This window comes from Sabethes cyaneus, chromosome 1 (genome assembly GCF_943734655.1).
Source record: "Sabethes cyaneus chromosome 1, idSabCyanKW18_F2, whole genome shotgun sequence".
Taxonomy (NCBI): Eukaryota; Metazoa; Arthropoda; class Insecta; order Diptera; family Culicidae; genus Sabethes; species Sabethes cyaneus.
In genome coordinates this window covers 95,861,823-95,882,861 of record NC_071353.1, presented here as the reverse complement: position 1 = coordinate 95,882,861, position 21,039 = coordinate 95,861,823, and the positions used below count along the sequence as shown (strand labels likewise).

Genomic DNA, 21,039 nt, shown 5'->3' with positions numbered 1-21,039 from the left:
AATGAAAACTACATTTCTGGCATATATTTATGTTAACAAGAATCTGTGAGTGCCATTGTTTAAGTGAATGTTTAAAAGACAAGAGCGAAATATTCAGATTCAATTCTTCATTAAATACAATGGTGGCTTTGAAAATACGTGAACGGGGGTTCATAAGTACAACGCCTGCAACCAATGCATTGAGACATAGAAATTTCTTTTAAAAATCATTTGTGTGCATCATAAAGGTTGAAATAGTAATGAATGGCCAGCCCACAGATCATTGTATTAAATATGATTATGCATAGCGTGACATGTATCAATAAACTCGCTTGTGGCCTTTAAAAAGTCTATTGGTTACAATGAACATTAAAGCCAAAGCACGTTCATTGCAAATTTGACGTGCCATTCGAATGTCCTTCTCTTTTGACATAAATGGCAGCAGACACGTAAGCTGACGGCGTCAATTCACAGTCTCTTGATCCGAGAAGGTCCCCTCCTAAAGTGAGGAGGGGTCTCAATTCATCATAGAAAAAATTCTTGCCTTCCGAAAAGCCGATATGCCAAATTTGGTTCCATTAGTTTGATTAGTTCTAGTGTTAGGAGGAAGCCCCCCCCCCCAGCCCCCCCGTAGAAGGAGAAGGGGTCTCAGTACACCATATACACCATATATATATATATATATATATATATATATATATATATATATATATATATATATATATATATATATATATATATATATATATATATATATATATATATATATATATATATATATATATATATATACTAGCTGACCCGACAAACTTCGTTTTGCCACAAATTAACCTGTGTTGTACATAAATCATGAATCTCGGATGATCTTTGTCACTTCTCGAGTTTTGCAAGCCCCCCAGTGGGCGGCGCTTCCGACGGCGGGTCACCGGCAACACTCGCGACCGGCTCGTCCTGAATGATCTAGTGTTACTATAGATAGTTTTTGTGGTCTTGTTATTGATTAATGTTTTATGGAAGAGTCTCGAATTTCTCGAGTTGGATTAGTTTTTGAGTTTCGCAAAAATTTCTGTTTTATTTGTATGAGAGTCCATATCCCCCTACCACAGGGGTGAGAGGTCTCTAACTATCATAAAATAAATTCAAGACTCAAAAATCTCCTACATGCTAAATTTGGTTCCATTTGCTTGATTAGTTCTAAAGTTATGAGCAAATTTGTATTTCGTTTGAATGGGAGCCCCCCCCTCCTAAAAAGGTAAGAAGACCTAATTCATCATGGGAAAAATGGTTGCCTCCAAAAACACCCACATGCCAAATATGGTTCCATTTGCTTGATTAGTTCTCGAATTATGAGGAAATTTGTATTTCATTTGTGTAGAAGCCCCCCCTCTTGAAGTGTGGAAGGATCCTAATTCACCGTAGAAAATATTTTTGCCTCCAAAAACCTCCACATGCCGAATTTGGTTCTATTTGCTTGATTAGTTCTCGAGTTATGGGGAAATTTGTATTTCATTTGTATTGGAGCCCCCCCCTCCTAATGTGGGAAGAGGTCCTAATTCATCACAGAAAAAATTCTTGCCTCCAAAAACACCTACACGCAAAATTTGGTTCCATTTGCTGGATTAGTTCTCGAGTTATGAGGAAATTTGTATTTCGTTTGTATAGGACCCCCCCTCCTAAAGTGGGGAGGGGTCCCAATTCATCATTGAAAAAAAAATTGTCTCCAAAAACACACACATGCCAAATTTGGTTCAATTCGCTTGATTAGTTCTCGAGTTATGAGGAAATTTGTATGGAAGTCCCCCCTCTTAAAGGGGAGAGGAGTTATAATTCCTCTTATAAAGAGGGGAGGGGTCTCAATTCACCATAGAATAAATTCTTGTCACCAAAAAAAACACCCACATGCCAAATGTTGTTCTATTTGCTTGATTAGTTCTAGAGTTAGGAGGAAATTTGTATTTCATTTGTACAGGAGCCCCCCCTCTTAGAGTGGGGAGGGGTCCTAATTCACCGTAGAAAATTTTCTTGCCCTCGAAAACCTTCACATGCCAAAGTTGGTTCCATTTGCTTGATTAGTTCTCGAGTTATAAGGAAATTTGTATGGAAGCCCCCCCTCTTAAAGGGGAGAGGAGTTACAATTCCCCTTATAAAGAGGGAGGGGTCTCAATTTACCATAGAATAAATTCTTGTCACCGAAAACACCCACATGCCAAATTTGGTTCTATTTGCTTGATTAGTTCTCGAGTTATGAGGAAATTTGTATTTCATTTGTATAGGAGCCCCCCCTCCTAAAGTGGGGAGAGGTTCTTATTCATCATAGAAAACATTCTTGCCTCCAAAAACACCTACATGCCAAATTTGGTTCCATTTGCTGGATTAGCTCTCGAGTTATAAGGAAATTTGTATTTCGTTTGTATAGGAGCCCCCCCCCCTCTTAAAGTGGGGAGGGGTCCCAATTCATCATAGAAAAAAATTTTGTCTTCAAAAACACACACATGCCAAATTTGGTTCCATTTGCTTGATTAGTTCTCGAGTTATGAGGAAATTGGTATTTCATTTGTACAGGAGCCCCCCCTCTTAAAGTGAGGAGGGGTCCTAATTCAACATAGAAAATTTTCTTGCCCTCGAAAACCTTCACATGCCAAATTTGGTTCCATTTGCTTGATTAGTTCTCGAGTTATGAGGAAATTTGTATGGAAACCCCCCCTCTTAAAGGGGAGAGGAGTTATAATTCCCCTTATAAAGAGGGGAGGGGTCTCAAATTACCCTAGAATAAATTCTTGTCACCGAAAACACCCACATGCCAAATTTGGTTCTATTTGCTTGATTAGTTCTCGAGTTATGCAGAAATTTGTGTTTCATTTGTATGGGAGCCCCCCCTCTTAGTGGGGGGAGGGGTCTCTAACCATCACTAAAACCTTTCCTGGCCCCAAAAACCTCTACATGCAAATTTTCACGCCGATTGGTTCAGTAGTTTTTGATTCTATAAGGAACACAGGACAGACAGACAGACAGACAGACAGACAGACAGACAGACAGACAGACAGACAGACAGACAGACAGACAGACAGACAGACAGACAGACAGACAGACAGACAGACAGACAGACAGACAGACAGACAGACAGACAGACAGACAGACAGACAGAAATCCTTCTTTATAGGTATAGATATATGGAGCCCCCGTTTTGAAAGGTGGAGGGGTCATAATTCACCACAGAAAAAAAATCATGCCTCCTGAAACCCCCACATGCCAAATTTGGTTCCATTTGCTTGATTAGTTCTAGAGTTATGAACAGATTTGATTCATTTGACAGTACCGTCTCAGCCGAGCCAAATATGACAATGTTATTTATGGGACATTTGTAAAACTTATTCTAATCAACAATTTTTAAGCACAAAGTTTTGCAGTATCTTTTATAGTTACGGCGCTACAACGTTAGTAACTGATCAGTGACTAAATGAACGTTCATTTAGTCACTAACAAAATACTAGCATTGTAGCGCCATACTGCATACAGCAAAACTTAATTCAGCAAAATTATAGATAATATCCTGTTCTATAAATGTCCCATATATAGCTTTGTCATATTTGGCGCCGTTAAGACGCTACTGTCAAATGAATCAAAATTGAGTCAAAGTAATCGAACCATCTCTGGTTATGAGAAAATGTGTATTTCATTTGCATGGGAACCCCCTCCCCCTCTTAGAAGAGTAAGGGATTTCAGTACACCATAGAAAAAAATTCTGCCTTCTTAAACTCCCACATGCCAAAGGTTCCATTTGCTTGATTAGTTCTCGAGTTTTAAGGAAATTTGCGTTTTATTTGTTTAGGAGCCCCCCCTCTTACGCCCTTCATAAAATTGCTGGTCATTTTATCTATCCAATGACATATAAATTTTTCAGTTCCGTTCAGTAGTTTAGTAGTTATCAGCATTTGAAATCTTTCATTCAAAAGTTACACTTCTATTTTCATTTTCACAAAGTGCTACCCAGTCCCGTATAGTAAACAAAGACGTAGTCCTACGTCCAAAGTAAAGAGTAAAATCGTGTGTATCAAAGACGAACGTTCCCTTATAGTTAGGAAGAAACTCCATGCGTGGAATAAGAAGTTCAAATCCGCGGTAGGAATTATATAAGGAAACCTAAAGCATGTGTAATATTTATTTATAAGATGTTATTCCGGAAATTTCTATAAAAAGTGTTTCAGTTCAAAGTATTTCTAGAAATTGCATCCAAATACATATCCAAATAAACTTTTTCAAATATAATACAAATTAATTTCTCCATATGTTGTTTTTTCTTCCTAAATTTTCAGCTGACGTGTATCACTTTTCAAATCAGAAAGAGCCTAGTCTGTTTCGTGGAGCTCTGCGGCGTGCACATTGATATACATGAAGCAAAAGTTGTGTTTGATATATCATAGTATAGTAAAGCCATAAAGAATAAAGTAAAGCCATAAAGCTTAATTTAATATGTTATGTGATTGCATCCTTTACGCCGGATTAATAGATTGCAAAAAGATCGTTTATTTACTGTTTGTGTTCATCAGATTGTGTTAGTCAATTATGTGAGAAAATAGTGATAGGTGAATAAAAGAGGAAACAAATTTTTAAAAACCAGATTTGGAAAACATTGATTGAGAAAGTTTTTTATTGAAGTAATAGTTTTGCAGGAAGCATTAAATCAGAAAATGTCGAAAGAGTGGTGTTGGAAAATGTTTTTCCTTGTGTTGTGTGTATCTGTGATAAATCCAGTGTATGGAATCTTTGATCGGCTGGTAGTACAGACAAGTAGCGGTCCAATACGAGGTCGTTCAACAATGGTACAAGGTCGTGAGGTGCACGTATTTAATGGTGTACCATTTGCAAAACCTCCCGTCGATGGGCTTCGCTTTCGAAAACCTGTACCTGCTGAGCCTTGGCACGGCGTGTTGGACGCTACTCGACTTCCTGCATCTTGCATACAAGAACGGTAAGCTATAATTATAATTGCAGGATTAAAAATTTATTTGTTTCGTTTACTACGTTATTAATAAATAATATACAAATACGTAACACTCAATTACGCGCGCTGTTTATTTTATACAGCCCATATAACATGGAGGTGGTGGGGACTTGGGGGGTGGAAGCCCTCTGCCCACGGAATAAAATTTATTACACACTTACAAGCTCGTAATTTCGCATCAGCTGTTAAGAGTACATGAAAATTACTCTGCCTAGTTGTACGACCCTCGAAGTCGTTGTCAGCACCATAGAGCCGGAATGGCTCGCGCTGTTTCAAACAATCATCTCCACTCAGATTGATCTTGGGTTACTGGTCGCCAATTTCTTAAGCGTCTCACAAGTCGCAAGTCGCTTTAGAGTTGGTTGAGCCATCTCACATTTTGGGCCCTCTGTTCTGAGTGTCGGTAGAATTGTTGAATAAAACCGTTTTCCTTACGACGTGTCTGGTCCAGCACCACCTAACAACTTTTTCCAGATGTACGATGATAATCTACCCAAATATCGCCTTACGCTCGAACACAGCAAGGGTACGGATGTTCTCCGTAAGTATCGTCAAATCCATGAAAACTAATAAGGGTTTTGTACATTATCAGCTTCGTATGGCGCCGTATGCTTCATGATCGTAATATTTTGTGAGCTCTTTGTATCCTGCCCAAGTAAAAATCCAATAGCAAATTGGTTTTATTCATTTCTTATAGTAGTTTCATCGGAGCATTGTCAAATCTGTCAGGTTTTACAACGTTTGTTTTCTAGTGAATTTTACCTTACTTGATTAACATTTCTGAAGTTTGACTGAAGGAGATTTGAAGAACAACCCATAAAACTGCATTATTTGTTTGTTTGTTTATTTGTCTTCATGATTCATCTGACACTTAAAGTCTTAATGAATATACTGGTATAATATAGTAACTCATATCATGGAAGATCTAGAAATCTTATTTTTAAAACAGTAACTGGGTTCGTTAAAAATATACAATTCTTCCACCAACGAGAAGGCGCGAATGCATGCCGTGACTGGTTCATTATATCCGAAAGATGATCTATGGAAATTAGGCAAAAGTAGTGTATCGTTACGTAGCGTCCTTTGCGGGGCTCGCAAATTCAAAGCGGAAAGCAGCCAGGGGGAGTCGATTTCACTATTTAGAAGCTTTCCAATCAGTATTGCTTGTTGAATGGTTCGTCGTCGTTGTAATGTATCTAATCCCAGAAGTCGACATCGGTCAGGGTACGGAGGAAGGTCAGATGGGTTGCGCCATGGTAAATGCTTTAAAGCTAACCGGATGAAACGTTTCTGGATGCGCTCGATTCGAATACTCCAAGATGCTTGATGTGGACACCAAACTACAGCAGCGGTTTCCAAAAGAGGGCGTACAAGAGCACAATATAGCGCCTTTAGGCAGTGCGGATCAGTAAAATCTTTTGCAATTTTTGAGATAAAACCCAATTGGCGGCTCGCTTTAGAGATGACAGCTGAGCGGTGCGAGTCAAATGAAAGTTTCGTGTCTAGCAGGATGCCCAGATCGTTTATCTGATTTACTCTCGAGAGTGTGACACCATCAATTTGGTATGCAAACGTGATAGGCGTTAAGATGCGATGAAAAGTGATCACTACACATTTGTCGGTGCTAAGCGATAACTTATTTTTTCTACACCAACCGGCGAATACATTAAGCAATGATTGAAGATGCTCACAATCTTCTATGGCCTGCACAGCGGAGTAAAGTTTCAGATCATCTGCATAAATGAGCTTGCAGTCATGATCGAGCAACAGGGCGGCGTCATTGAAGAACAGAATGAAAAGCAATGGACCCAGGTTGCTTCCTTGTGGAATTCCAGATATGTTGGAAAATGGTCTCGATGTACAGGAATCAATTTTAACTTGCAATGCTCTATAAGAGAGGTACGATTTCAGCAATAAAACAAGTTCCTCAGAAGCGCCCAGTCGAGAGAGTTTACAAAGCAGTATTCGATGATCAATTTTGTCAAAAGCAGCTTTTAAATCGGTATATATCACATCCATCTGGGCTTTCAATTCCAGGTTCGTAATACACGTAGAAATAAATTGCATCAAATTAGTTGTCACTGAACGGCCGGGCATAAAACCATGCTGGTCAAAGCAGATATAATTTTTTAATCGCTCTAAAAGAGCACCACTCACAATGATCTCAAACAGCTTCGATGCAGCGGAGAGACTTGTTATACCACGATAGTTTTTCACGTTTCTACGGTCACCGGATTTGAAAACTGGAAACATATAAGAGTGCTTCCACACGAAAGGAAATTTTCCTTCCAGGAACGAGCGATTGAAAATACAGCATAGAGGATCCGCAAGTACTGCTATACAACGAGATAAAACCACTGCAGGAACTCCATCTGGGCCAGGCGAAAATGTACATTTCAATTTCTTTGCAGCTGCCACAACAATTTCTTTTGTAACTACAAAAGTACGTACATCGACTAAATCGATTGGGACATCGGAGGCAGCATACTCGGCTTCCTGTTGGGTAGAACAGGCGGGATTGAAGACAGAAGCGAAATGTTTAGCAAATAGGTCACAGGCGGCTGCAGTTGACGTGGCAGTCACTTCGTCAAGAAAAACATTTGATGGTACCGACGAAGTTTTCCGTTTGGAATTTACAAAGCTCCAAAAACTCTTTGGGTTCCTCCGAAGACTTGATTGAATGCGTAATACATACGACTTATACAATGCAGCATTAACCCGACGGTAAACATTGCTAGCTTGTCGAAAACTGCGTTTGTGTTCAGCTGTTCGACTGCGACGAAGTCTACGTTGGCAAGCGTTACACGCACGTTTTAGTGCACGAGACCGTGGGGTGCTCCAAGCAGGTGAGGCAGCCATGCGGTTCCTTGGCACATTTGTCATAAGCCACGAGCGAATTTCATTGCAAAACGTTTCAGCCATACCATCGACGTCACATGAAGCAAAAAGAATTTCCCAATTCACTATTGATAAGTGCTCAAGTAAAGCAGTAAAATTGATCTTGCGGTAATTTGGCATTCGCTCAACATTCGAATTAACTGTTTCAGTACAATCAGCAACGGCAGGAAGTAAAATCTCTAACGGTGGGTGATGACAATCGATTGGCAGTAGCGGGGCGGAGCATTCGGTAACATCCACCTTTTGTTCAAACGAACAGAAAACCAGATCAAGTGTACGGTTGAGATGGTTGCGTATGAGGCTTGCTTGTCCTATATTCAAAAAATCCATGCCGTCCAATAAAGTACAACTTGACGGTGGGAGCTGGTTTGCATTACAACAGTAAATCCCATCAAGGTCACTGGCCCACTGAATATGTGGCTGATTATAGTCACCGCAAACAAGTATAGTGTCTTCTGATGAGAATTTCGCTCTCAACTCATCGATAGATGCTATGTGGCCGTTTAATGTGCCGATATCACCACTCCTGTCGGGTGGAATATACACTGCACATATCAGCAGCCTTTTACCGTTTATGACAGAAGAAACGCAAATCTGCTCCAAATTTAGTCCGTTGTTTATACATACTGCATTACTGGTTATTAATTAATAATATTATTAATATTATTAATAAATGTAATTCACCTTACAAGCGGTTTTAAACGATACTTGATATCTGCTTAAATACGACGCTGCTGAAACTTAACAATAGTTTTGACAAAACCTTATGACATTCTTCTGCAAGCTTGGTTTATCTTAACCATACTGCCAAAAAACTCTCTAAAAACCGTATATTCTTGAAAGAGAAATCATACTCTTAAGAAAGAGCACTCTAGTGTAAACAACTAATCTGTCAAAATGGGCGTCTGAACCTGGAGAAAATTGAAAAAATATGCAAATTACAAAAATAAAAATTAAGCAAAAACCTGTCCAATATTTAGAATATTCTTTCAATTAGCGAAGTCACAAAGCAATGAAGACGTCAGGACCAATGGTAGATTTGTATGTACTTAGATAAATTTGGTTCGGTTGTGTTTTGCCGGAGGCGGTGCAGGTTTCCTCTAGAGTTGTTCGTATTTTTTAAACAAAATAAAGAGGTAATTGGTCGGTGTCTTTGTTTGGAAAATATTTGAAGAGGTTCAAGCATTAATATTTTTGAAACGCTGGTTCTACAATTGATGATGGGACGGTAGGGGAAAGTAATGAAAAGTTTTTGCAATGGAGGGGAAATAGTGGAAAGGTGCGGGGGGGAGGGGGGGGGGGGGGGGGTAAATGGTAAATGGGGTTGTGGCTTCGAATTCGGTTACAATCTCAGATTATAGCTTGGTTCGACCCATGCACCTTCTAGCATTGGACAAAAGGTAGGAGTCACAACGACAACTTGTTAAGCGTAGCTACTAATACCTCCCCCCCCCTTCTCTCTCACCGTTCCGCTCTTTCTCCTTACTCTAAAAATTTCATTAGTTTCTTCTACCGTCCCTTCGTTACAAAGAACTACCGTTTCAAAAAATATTATTTTTCCTTTTCCTCTGGCTGTGCTTCATTTACAGAGCTCAAAAGTTATAAAAATCTTTGCCAACCTTCTACCAATAAAACAAAAAAAGTTTATTCCGACACGTAGTGTAGTTTATGAGAAAAATGTACATAAAGTTTGAAAATCGTGTTTTTACAGAAGCGGCGTTTTATTCCGTTGAAATTGTTCAACGCCGCACTGATATGCTTCGGTGTTCGATCGTTTTTCGACCATTTCCCGTGGTCGGATCATTACAAAATTAGTATCAAAATAAGCGAAAAAGACTGCAGAATCAAAATCTGAAATAAAAAATTTATGACTTTTATAAACATTGCACAGTGGTCCAGAAACGAAAGTTAAGTGGAAACTTACTTTTGCGGCTAAGCGAGTTATAATAGCTCCCTACAATGTTCAGCAAAGTTGTTCAACTCTAAAAGACAAACAATGCGAAATTAACGACTAAGTTTGGCTTGTAAACACATAATCCATAATAACTTTTTATAAGAAAGAGATAGAAGGATAATTTCTTTGACAAAGTTGTAGCTAAAGATTATATAAGTAACTTTGCCAAAGACATTGTTGGGGCGGTTGCCACACAATTATCGATTCCCGAAAGCAAACGCGTTTTTGATGTTTACGTTAGCTTCAAGCTATAAATTTATTTATAGATTTAGTATTTAATTTGCATGGATTTTGTATGTTACTTACATTTTAGTTCGATATATGTATAATTTGTGTGTTGCCGCGATTTTAACTAGGATAACAAATTTAAGTTTAAGTTTTATTAACAAAATTCTAGTTACGTCTTCACTTGTCTCGTGTTACTAGTGATCTATCTAATTGTACTGAGTGGTAATGTAGTGTTAGTGTGTAGAAGTTGTCGCTGTCCAATGTGTTACTGTTTGGACTTACTTCCGTCCCTTACATTGGTTTGCAAGGGTTGCCGGTCTTGCGGTGTTCGTCTCAACATCCCCCGCCCCGTATTGCGTCTGGAGGTCTGGTTCAGCAATACTGCCAGTGAAGCCGAGCACCGCTATCTTGGTTGCAGGTCTCTGCAGTATATTACTATCGATTCTAACATCCGCCTTTCTGATCCGTCCGTCTTTTCCAAAATACACCTTGTTTACCCGTCCTCGTGTCCAACTATTCCTCACAGCCTGTTTAATGCGACTGCATATGCGAATCACACGGAATTCAACGAGGATTGACGAAAGTTTGTAGAGTGCACTGGCCTTTTTCACACACACTTGATCCGCTATAGATTGTTGATGATTCTTCAGCGTAAAACATTCATCTGGATGAGAACTTTTTTGTGCAATACTATATAAAACAGACTCTGCTTTTTCTTCCATCGTTTCCGGTATTGAAGCTATGTGTGTATGTAACTCGTCCATAGCTGAGCTACGTGGTACATAGCAGACGTGGACATGTCGGGGCGCAGATGTCTTGCTGTCGCTTTTTAGACTCCCGTACACTGTCCAACCAAGCCTTGTCTTTACTGCGACTGGCTCGTTTAGTTTACCTTCTTTTATTTTTAAGTTTGAGCTCAAGCGAATCTTATTCAAGCCGATGAGTAACTGGGGAGTCGCACATTGGTAATCCGCTACCGGAATATCACGAAGATGCCGGAATTGCTTTTGCATTTCATCAAACTGCAACGATTGAAGCGGTAGATTGAGCTTGGAAACAGTGTGTACGTCATTGAGCGGATGCTTTCTGGTGCTACCAAGTCCCGAGATTTTTAACTGCACTAGTTGTGAATTATTCTCGGTTCTTGTTACATCACCTGTCCATTGCAAGCATAATGGGCTTACCTTGCCGACGACATTTAACTTTTTTGCCAACCCACTCTCTATAATTGTCAGTTCTGAACCGTCGTCCAAAAAGGCGAACGTGTCCACATTTACCCCATTTCCGAAGATGGTAACTGGAACTACTCGAAAGAGTGAAGAGTGTCCGCTTTCACGATGAAAGGATACTGTCCCGGACGTCACCTGGCTTGCTTGTTGAGTTGCACTGGGTTTCGACGAATGCAGAAGCTTATTATGACGGTACTCACATCCTTCGATCCCACAAACAGGACTCTTGCAGGGTTGTTTGCCGTGTGGAACTAAACAGTGTCGACACAGATGATGCTCAATGACAACTTTCCACCGTGCATCCACAGATAAGCTTTGGAACTCCATACAATTCCTGACATTGTGTCCAACCTTTTTGCACACCGGACAGAATCTTTGTTGGACATTGGTATCCTCCGACGAACTAGTACTGGCAACGTCATTTTCGCTATCAACTGTATGCGTATTCACGAAGGATCTTGTTTTTGTATGATCTGCCTTCAGATCCTTTGATACGACTGGAGCGACGATCTGACTTACAGCAGATACTAGCGATGTCATGAAGTCACCAAATGTAGACAAGTCTGGAGAGTCAACCTGTCGCTGATACAGCGCCCAATCTAACCGAATATTTGCTGGAAGCTTTTGCACCAGTTCCTGAAGTAATGTTGGGTTCTTCAGATGACTTTGCATTCCTACGGCCGCTAGATGACCACACATGTTTTGGACAACAAGTCCAAAATTCACTATGGTTTCGAATTTATCTGCTATGGGCGCGGGAGTAGCATACACATGTTCCAAGAGCGAATTTGCTATCAGCTCCGGCCTGCCATACAGAATGTGGAGAGTTTGCAACGCCTGTTGCAAAAGGCAAGGATGTAGCAGAAGGCTTTTAACCGCCTCGCGCGCATTTCCTTGTAGGCAGCGTTGCAGCCTCATTGAATTTTCTGCTTCAGTGTAACCACACATTTCTGTCGAGTTCCTATAGCTTGTAATAAAAAGTGGCCAATCTGACGGATTACCGCTGAACGTTGGCAGTTCTTTCGGAATTACTTGACGAGCTGACAATTGCTGAGCCGATGGTCCGGATTGCTGCCATACTGGCAGCGAAGAAACAATAGGCACCTGACATGAAGAAACCGTAACAGCTGTTTGGTGGTTTGCACTTGGAATAGGCTGAGTGCCGAACGAGCTTGGTCCAGCAGCAAAAGATGCAGACGCGATTGGTGGCTGGTAGCTATATAAAGGCGCAGCAGCAGAAAATACAGTGCTATTCGAAACTTGCGGAACGGTTTTGTTGCGAAAATCTGTTTCAATATGATTATTGTACGTAATCGGTATCATATTCGAAACGGTGGACGACTGTGAGGCATACGGAACGGGCATATAGTTATAGTTGATCTTTTCCTGAATATCGTGAGTGGTATGCAGAGAGGACGGGTATAAGTGTGTATATTGAGTAGGTGTTTGTGACTGAATGTTATACATTTTATTTGTCTGTACGTGTGACACAAAATTTGTGTTCGGCACTAATTGTGTGTGGTACTGATCAAGAGTCAAGTCACCACCTACCTGCTGCTGACACGGAATTACCTGACCGTAGTTGATTCTTGGTTTCGGTGGTACTGGTGGCGGGGGAGGCTTTGACACCGCTGGGCATCGTGTAGAATACATTGGGCCAGGCTGCATTTGATGCTGTATTGCCGGTCCCAACATTTGCTGTTCTCTCGCTGAATATTCACCGGCCATTGGAAACCGGACGAACTGCCTTTGTGTCAGAAGCCTTTCCGGAGCTGCTTGCTGTTGCTCTCTGTTCGCTGACCCGAATGCAGTTGTTGTAGGCTGCACTTGCAGGAATTGCCCTGGTCGATGAATCGCCGGCTCCGGATGCACAAACTGCAGCTGCTGTTGTGTCGTCGTCGTCTGTGCCTGAATCGGCCAACGACCAAGCGGTTGGCTGCAGTCAGGGATTGTCTTGGGGAATTCCTCATGTTGGCGAGAGTGGACGTTGAGAGCGTGGTTGGGTTTTTCACCGAGGTGCTGCGACGATTCTGTTGGAAGCGCGTATGTAACCACTGGCGGTGGAACTGCTACTTCCATGGTGCTGCTTTGCATGGGGAAGGCTGAAGCGTTACTGAACACAATCGCAGGGTTTGAGAGAGGTACATTGAGAGATTGTTGCTTAATTTGTATCACTCGATCGGACGCTGAAGCTGAGATATGGTTAGCAGTTGACGTTTCTTGCATTGACGGGACAACGGTTGGGATAATATTTCCGGAAACCGTTTCCATTGTCTGAGCAGTGCTTAACCAATCTTTCACCTTCGAAATGCCACTTCTGCTAGTTCGGTGGCTTTTCTCGCTGTTACTGTCGATGTCATCCGGTAGCAACTCATGCATCACTCGGCTTTTCTTATCCAAATACTCCTTTTGAATAACCTCCATTTTCCTACGATCCGCTTCCTTTTGTTCCCTTTCCTTTTGGAGTGCCTCCAATCGGAGCTTTTCTTCCTTCTCTCGCAGAAGATTTTCATCCTCCACCTGCTTTTGATGAGTTTTCTCGGCTAATACCTTCTGCTCCTCCAGAAGCTGCAGGTCAAGCTGCACGCGTGCTGCTTTTGCACTGGATGACGTCGATCGCTTAGACCTGATACTTGTTGATGGGCCTCCCTTGGCCAACATACACGATTTACAATGAAAATCGCGTTGCGAAACGGACTCGTCCACACCAGCACAACGGAAGTGGTACCAATGCAGACAGGTTTCGCATTCAACCATATCTCCTGCGGAATCTGGTTTACTGCAAGCATTGCAGTTTCGAGGAGACGGACTATTGAGGTTAGAACCATCACGCCGCATGGAGCGCGTCTCGACATTCGGTCTGCTAGTCATCTTTCTGGATGAATCTGTTCACTTTTCGCGTATCAGACTTTGGAGAATTACGTAGTATCCGATTAAAATCTTGAAGATTGTTGGGGCGGTTGCCACACAATTATCGATTCCCGAAAGCAAACGCGTTTTTGATGTTTACGTTAGCTTCAAGCTATAAATTTATTTATAGATTTAGTATTTAATTTGCATGGATTTTGTATGTTACTTACATTTTAGTTCGATATATGTATAATTTGTGTGTTGCCGCGATTTTAACTAGGATAACAAATTTAAGTTTAAGTTTTATTAACAAAATTCTAGTTACGTCTTCACTTGTCTCGTGTTACTAGTGATCTATCTAATTGTACTGAGTGGTAATGTAGTGTTAGTGTGTAGAAGTTGTCGCTGTCCAATGTGTTACTGTTTGGACTTACTTCCGTCCCTTACATTGGTTTGCAAGGGTTGCCGGTCTTGCGGTGTTCGTCTCAACAGACATAGTAGGCGTATTTTTAGGCGTTTCTAACTTACAGGGTGTTTTACAACAAGACCTCTCAAAAATCACTTTTTCGCTGATTTCTTCAAATGCAGTGGTTTTATTGCATCATAATGTTTTACAAAGTTGGTTATCTTATCAAAAGACATATTTTTGTAGAACATTGTATGTTGAAAACTCATACGTATAACGAGTTCTAACGTTTTTCCTGTGTTTTTTATTCTTTTTTGGAATAGAATATCTCAAAAAGGGGCAAACGAAAAAAATCTAACTTGGCCGTTTCTGAAAGCTTAGGGTTTTATCTCAAACATATGTGAAAATAAAAAACTGGTTTTTTTCTCTAACTCGAGTATTTTCAGTTTAATTATTTCATGTTTGACCGTTTTCTACTAAGCAGTATTTTTCAATATATTCTTGAAGACGATTAAAGTCAATATGTCAATAGTAAAAAAGAAATTTGTCGTACCTTGACACAATTTCTTTAATTGTCACGTAAAATAGCCTTTGAACTCCGAATATGACATCAGTTTTCTATCAGCACCAGCTGTTTTTGATAAATATCTATCTTTCAATTTTCATTATTTTGCAAATATGCTATGCATATGCATCTACTAATCTACCAAAAAAAAATTGGTTATTTCATACGTAATATTGTTAACTGTTATTTTAGTTATATGTCATATTTTAATCGCAGGTAAGTATATCAAAACAGGCAAAGAGGTAAAAAAGAAAAAAAAGCTATAGATCCTTTTCGCAAACTTCAACCACCTTATATAAGAATATCGTTGATTTGGAAAACAAAAAGGGTTTATTTAAGAGATTCAATAAATGTTTTGTTTTCGAAATATTTTATTATTGTTAGCAATATAATAATTTATTATATTAATAATTGGTTTGCGCTTGGTGGAAGCTCCAGAGTACGTGTACAATACGTACGATTTTGTATTGCAATGACTGGATCGGACGACAGCAGGAGGCGTTTGAACACATCCCCCAAATTGGCAATCCGGTTAAATTTTCTGGCGTGAATTTCCCTGAACTTACGAATGCATTTATTTCTCGTTTCCTGTACCTCTTCGCTTAATAACCCTATGGATAGTGCCGTAGCCTTAATAATATTTGCGCCGTGTACTAGCATTTTATGAATGGTTGGCGATATAGCTAATATAGAATTAAATGGGAAATAACCTCCTAAACCACCGAATTACATTCACGAACATTTTAGATACTAATTTAAAATAACAGTAACGGTACCCTCAAATCTTTTGACAAAAAACTCCAGGACTCTAAGAGGATTTGCTTGAAAGCGTTCCCCCTATTTTACTACGATCATAGTCATGTTCCTGTTCCTGAATACATATAACACATCAATCAAGACTTCTCAGCTTTCTGACATTAAAGTAATTTAAAAGATTACTTTAGACTAGAATCAGAAATATCAATATAAAATTTAATTTCATGTGCATATATCCAAATGAAGATTTCCATGACTATTTGTAAAATAATGAAAATTGTAATCTATCTTACAATACATCTTATTTATAAAAAACAGCTGGTGCTGAGCTCCATTTGCTGAGAGGACCATACGACAATGATTATTTGAAATCCAGGATAACTGCTAACCAGAATACAGTAGTTCTGAGGAGACCAAGGCCCTTCACTCTAAACCACCGTCGAACTAACTAGGCGCGCAATGAACCAGCCTATCGCTGTATGCAGCTAATGAACAATTTTAGAAACATACTAAACTTAAACATGTCGACTGATACTATTAAGAAAAAACTTTCTGACTATTTCTGAGAGGTCAATTACATGTACACTAAAACCTCTGCATTTTATATTATTTTGTATTTGGTATTATAATTTTCATATTTATATAGGGATTGGATGATGGGCGAAGCCCATATATCTTGACAATAAACAATTGTAAAAGCTACCGTTATAAAAACTTATATAATGAATATTTTAGCAGTGGTTCGAAAATTAGTACAAGGTCGAAAAACTAGATCCCTTAACTTATCCGGAGTTCGAATTGTGTCATGATACGACAAATTTCCTTTTTACTATTGACATGATGACTTTTATCGTCTTCAAGAAGATATTGGAAAATATTGCATAGTAGAAAATGGTCAAACATGAAATAATTAAGCTGAAATTACTCGAGTTAGAGAAAAAACCAGTTTTTTATTTCCACATATGTTTGAGATAAAACTCTAAGCTTTCAGAAACGGCCAAGTTTGATTTTTTTCATTTGCCCCTTTTTGAGATATTCTATTCTAAAATAGACTAAAAAAACACAGGGAAAACATTAGAAATCGTTATACGTATGAGTTTTCAACATACAATGTTCTACAAAAATATGTCTTTTGATAAGATAACCAACTTTGTAAAACATTATGATGCAATAAAATCATTGCATTTGAAGTAATCAGCGAAAAAGTGATTTTTGAGAGGTCTTTTTATAAAACACCCTGTAAGTTAGAAACGCCTAAAAATACGCCTACTTTGTCTTTGGCAAAGTTACTTATATGATCCTTAGCTACAACTTTGTAGAAAGAATTATCCTTCTATCTCTTTCTTTCAAAAAGTTATTATGTGTTATGTGTTTACAAGCCAAACTGGAACTTAGTCGTTGATTTCGCATTAATTGTCTCTTGGAGTTGTACAACTTTGCTGAACGTTATGGGGAGCTATTTTGAACCACAAGAAACTTTCCACTTAATTTTCGCTGCTGGACCACTGTGCATTGTAGTCGTTTATGTCCCCTTAAGTCGCTTTTCGTTTGGGAGGTATGATTATTTTCCGCGGCAGTGCGGGTAAGACCGGTACCCCTTAATTTTACTAGAGTTTCAAGTTTCAATTTCATTTTTAGTCTGCGGTCTACACGCCTTGAATGATCGGTAACTCGTTTACAGTCTTTTACAGAGGAAACAGATGTTATTCAATGTTACGGCTGTTATGGGTACTAGAGATGGTCGGGTATGAAAATTTGAATACCCGAACCCGACCCTTACCCGATCAAGAAAAAAAATTGAAAACCCGTACCCGACCCGAACCCGCAGGTTTATTATTTTTGATACCCGAACCCGACCGCAACCCGACGGGTACGGGACGGGCCCGGGTACCCGACCATCTTTAGTGTTAAATGTGGTCAATATAGATACCCGACCCGACCCGTACCCGGTTTCAAAAACAAAAATTAAAAACCCGTACCCGACCCGAACCCGCAAATTATTTTTTTTCTATACCCGAACCCGACCCGAACCCGGCGGGTACGGGTACGGTTGCAGGTTTCGGGCAAATTTTTCGCTACCCGACCATCTCTAATGGGCACCTCTTATATACCGTATATACAACTATTGCCCGGTCACCAAACTATTTCTTAAAAAATATCCGAGACATGTTTAGATCTAGTCAATGTTATCCCAGCTAATATTGTAGATAGACGTCTATTGAACTAATTGTAGTATCTTGGTGTAGTTTGAGGTCGTATAACCCATCATGCGTCTTCAAGTCAAAGGACTGGCCACTTTGTCGGTAATACGGAACTTACTCGGTCATTGAGGCTCAAGTACATGATTTGACTTTCATCGTGCCTGTCTTTGAATTCTAGTGTGATTTGTAGTGTCACATAATACGTTTGGTTAATTTCAAATTGCGTCCATTTTCATATTCCGTATTTACTGATTCGGAACTGATTAGCCGAATCCAACAATAATCAACAGAGACATATTGGACATTTCTTTTCATTTCGCGGTTGTAAACTGACTGGTGCCAAAATTAGGTGCCGGTCTTACCCCCATACTGATTTTCAGTGTTGCAAGCCCGCACTCGTGAGGTCTAATTTTCTCACACGCGCGTTTTAGTTCTAACGAACACGCCGGCATGAGTATCTCCTACGGACTCTCACTGTTATTTTTCCATGCACTGCGACAAGTTTTTGCGAGTGTGAATTTAGCTATCGGCCACAGTCGCCGCTCTCGCTCGTCATTGCAATCCAAGCAGCTGATAACGATCACTCGCGAGGGCTCGCAGTCTTATCCGCGTGTGTAAGTGAGGGCGTAAGGTGAACAAAAAAAAATGCGAAATAAATATCCATATATCCTAGTATGCCGCTAGCTCGCACGGGCTGTTGGCTTCTCACAAGTTGTTGGCTGTGTAAGCGGGCTGTGCAGAAAGACACTTCGAGGCTGTGCGCTCGCTAGTGAGTAAGTAGCAGGATGTATGCACGCAGCATCGGTGATGCTTTTCGTAAGCTTGCGTCAGTTGCGTAAGCGCTGGATGCTGGTTATACTCGCTCGCATGAGACTGTGGGCATACTTTACTTCTTGCTCGGTTTGCAACATTGCCGATTTCACCCGCCAAGTTTAAGGCGCTGTCTATTATACACAATGCATGTAATATCCCTTAATTAAAAAAAACACACATTGGCAAACAACTGAAATTTAAATTCGATCTATAGCCATCGGACGTTCATATGTATGGCATAAAATCGAAAGATGGGGTGCGTATCCCAATCCTCCCTGCCTTTTACGTACTAGTGTCTAACATATCGCGTATTCGCAAACATACAAAAAAAAAATATTCAAAGATTTAAGGGTCATTAAAAATCATTCACAAAATAAGCATTAAGATTTGTTTTACTTGTCAACTTTAATTCGATTTTTAAAAAGATTTTGCTTAAACTTATACGAAATTCGGTAATTTAACGGTGTAAATTATTCGCACACCGATACACGCCGCCGCCGCCGATAGTAACAAACGGCGTCAGGCCGGCGACGCGGCCGCCGCCGAATAAAAATGAGCAGCTCTCGCTGGTACTTGTACCATTGAACCATAGAGGCGCTGGACAAAATGAGACTGCGCACCCCCTTATTAAGGTAACGACATGAGTAGGGTTATTGTTAGACACAGATCGTGCCTCTTCCTTCATCTACTGTAGAACCCCCCACCGAGAAGTTTAATCTAACTTTGTGTTTACTGGCGGTACGACGCACGTAGGAGTATATCAGCCAAAAACCTGGCCAAAATTCAAAAATCAAAATGTGAATGAACCACGCGCTATTTATCATTGTTGTATTGTTAGATACTTATAGCATATGTCGGCCATTTTGATAACATCTCAATTGTTTATAAGACTGTACAGCTGTCAAAACCTTGCTATAAATCGCAGCGTGATTTTTTTGCAAGTGGTCCGACCAGCAAGGTTGAGTTCCTGCTGTGTTTTTGATATTTTTTAGAAACTGCCACGTAAAAATTCAACATGGATAATCAAGACAAAGGTATGTAGAGTAAATTTGAGCATAAGTTTATTTATACACATTTAGGTGAAGCCCGTAAACCAGGCTTGGAAGTAGCAACTTTTTGCTTTCTTTTTCTAAGGCATTTTTTTTTCAAAAAAGCATTTTTGCTTATGTTCTAAGCATCTACAAGCAAAAACTTTGCCATCATTAGAAAGGTATGAAGTTCCAGAGTAATGTTGTGAAAGAAAATCTCACGCATCCTCACGCTCTCAATTTATTTTTGAATTTGAAGTTGTGACGATTTTTCGCGCGTTTTACAACATTATCAATTAGTTGTGTTTGTCATGCATTAGTTAAGAAATTTCGATGTATTCTTTCACATTCTGAGAGAATTGACCGGAATTTTTCTAGAAACCACCTCTTTCAGTTTATACGGCAATGTCCTGATCGCTCAATCGACAAAACACTTTTGTTTACATAAAAAAAATTTAAAGAAACTCTTAAATGCCCTCCGAATCACTATCATGTACTGTAGAACTAATCAAGCAAATGGAACCAAATTTAGCATGTGGGTGTTTTTGTAGGCAACAATATTTTCTATGGTGAATTAGGACCCCTATCCACTTTAGGAGGGGGGGGGGGCTCCTATACAAATGATAATACAAATTTCCTCATAACTCGAGAATTAATCAATCAAATGGAACCAAATTTGACACGACGTAAGTGGTTTTGGAGGCAAGATTTTTTTCTATGGCGAATTGAGACCCCTCTCCCTTTTAGAAAGCGAGTTATGACCCATCTCCCCTCTAAGAGGGTGTACTTCCATACAAATGAAATGCAAATTTCCTCTTATTTCGAGAACTAATCAAGCAAATGGAACCAAATTTAGGATGTGGGAGTTTTAGATGGCCGAAATTTTTTCTATGGTGAATTACGACCCCTCTCCCTTTTAAGAGGGGGGGCTCCCATACAAATAAAATACAAATTTTGTTATAACTTGAGTAGGGGAGTGTCGTCGTGGTTGGGCCACGTTTTAGAATTCGCCCATAACTTTCGCTTCAAAAGGAATTTTGGAAGTATAAATACATCGTTGCAAAGGTCTAAGAATAGGGTATATTTCCGGAACGTTTTGAACTGATTGCTTGAAAAATAAAAAAGTTATA

General features: G+C 39.7%; 1 protein-coding gene across 1 annotated transcript in view; it reads left to right on the top strand.

Moving 5' to 3' along the window:
• The window catches only part of LOC128745328 (acetylcholinesterase), a 69,316-nt gene that overhangs the window by 6,230 nt on the left and 42,047 nt on the right, over nucleotides 1-21,039 (top strand). The window contains exon 2 of the mRNA XM_053842372.1: nucleotides 4,293-4,948. Within this exon, the coding sequence (XP_053698347.1) occupies nucleotides 4,668-4,948 (281 nt within the window). The 5' untranslated portion in view covers nucleotides 4,293-4,667. The remainder of the gene's footprint in view (nucleotides 1-4,292; nucleotides 4,949-21,039) is intronic.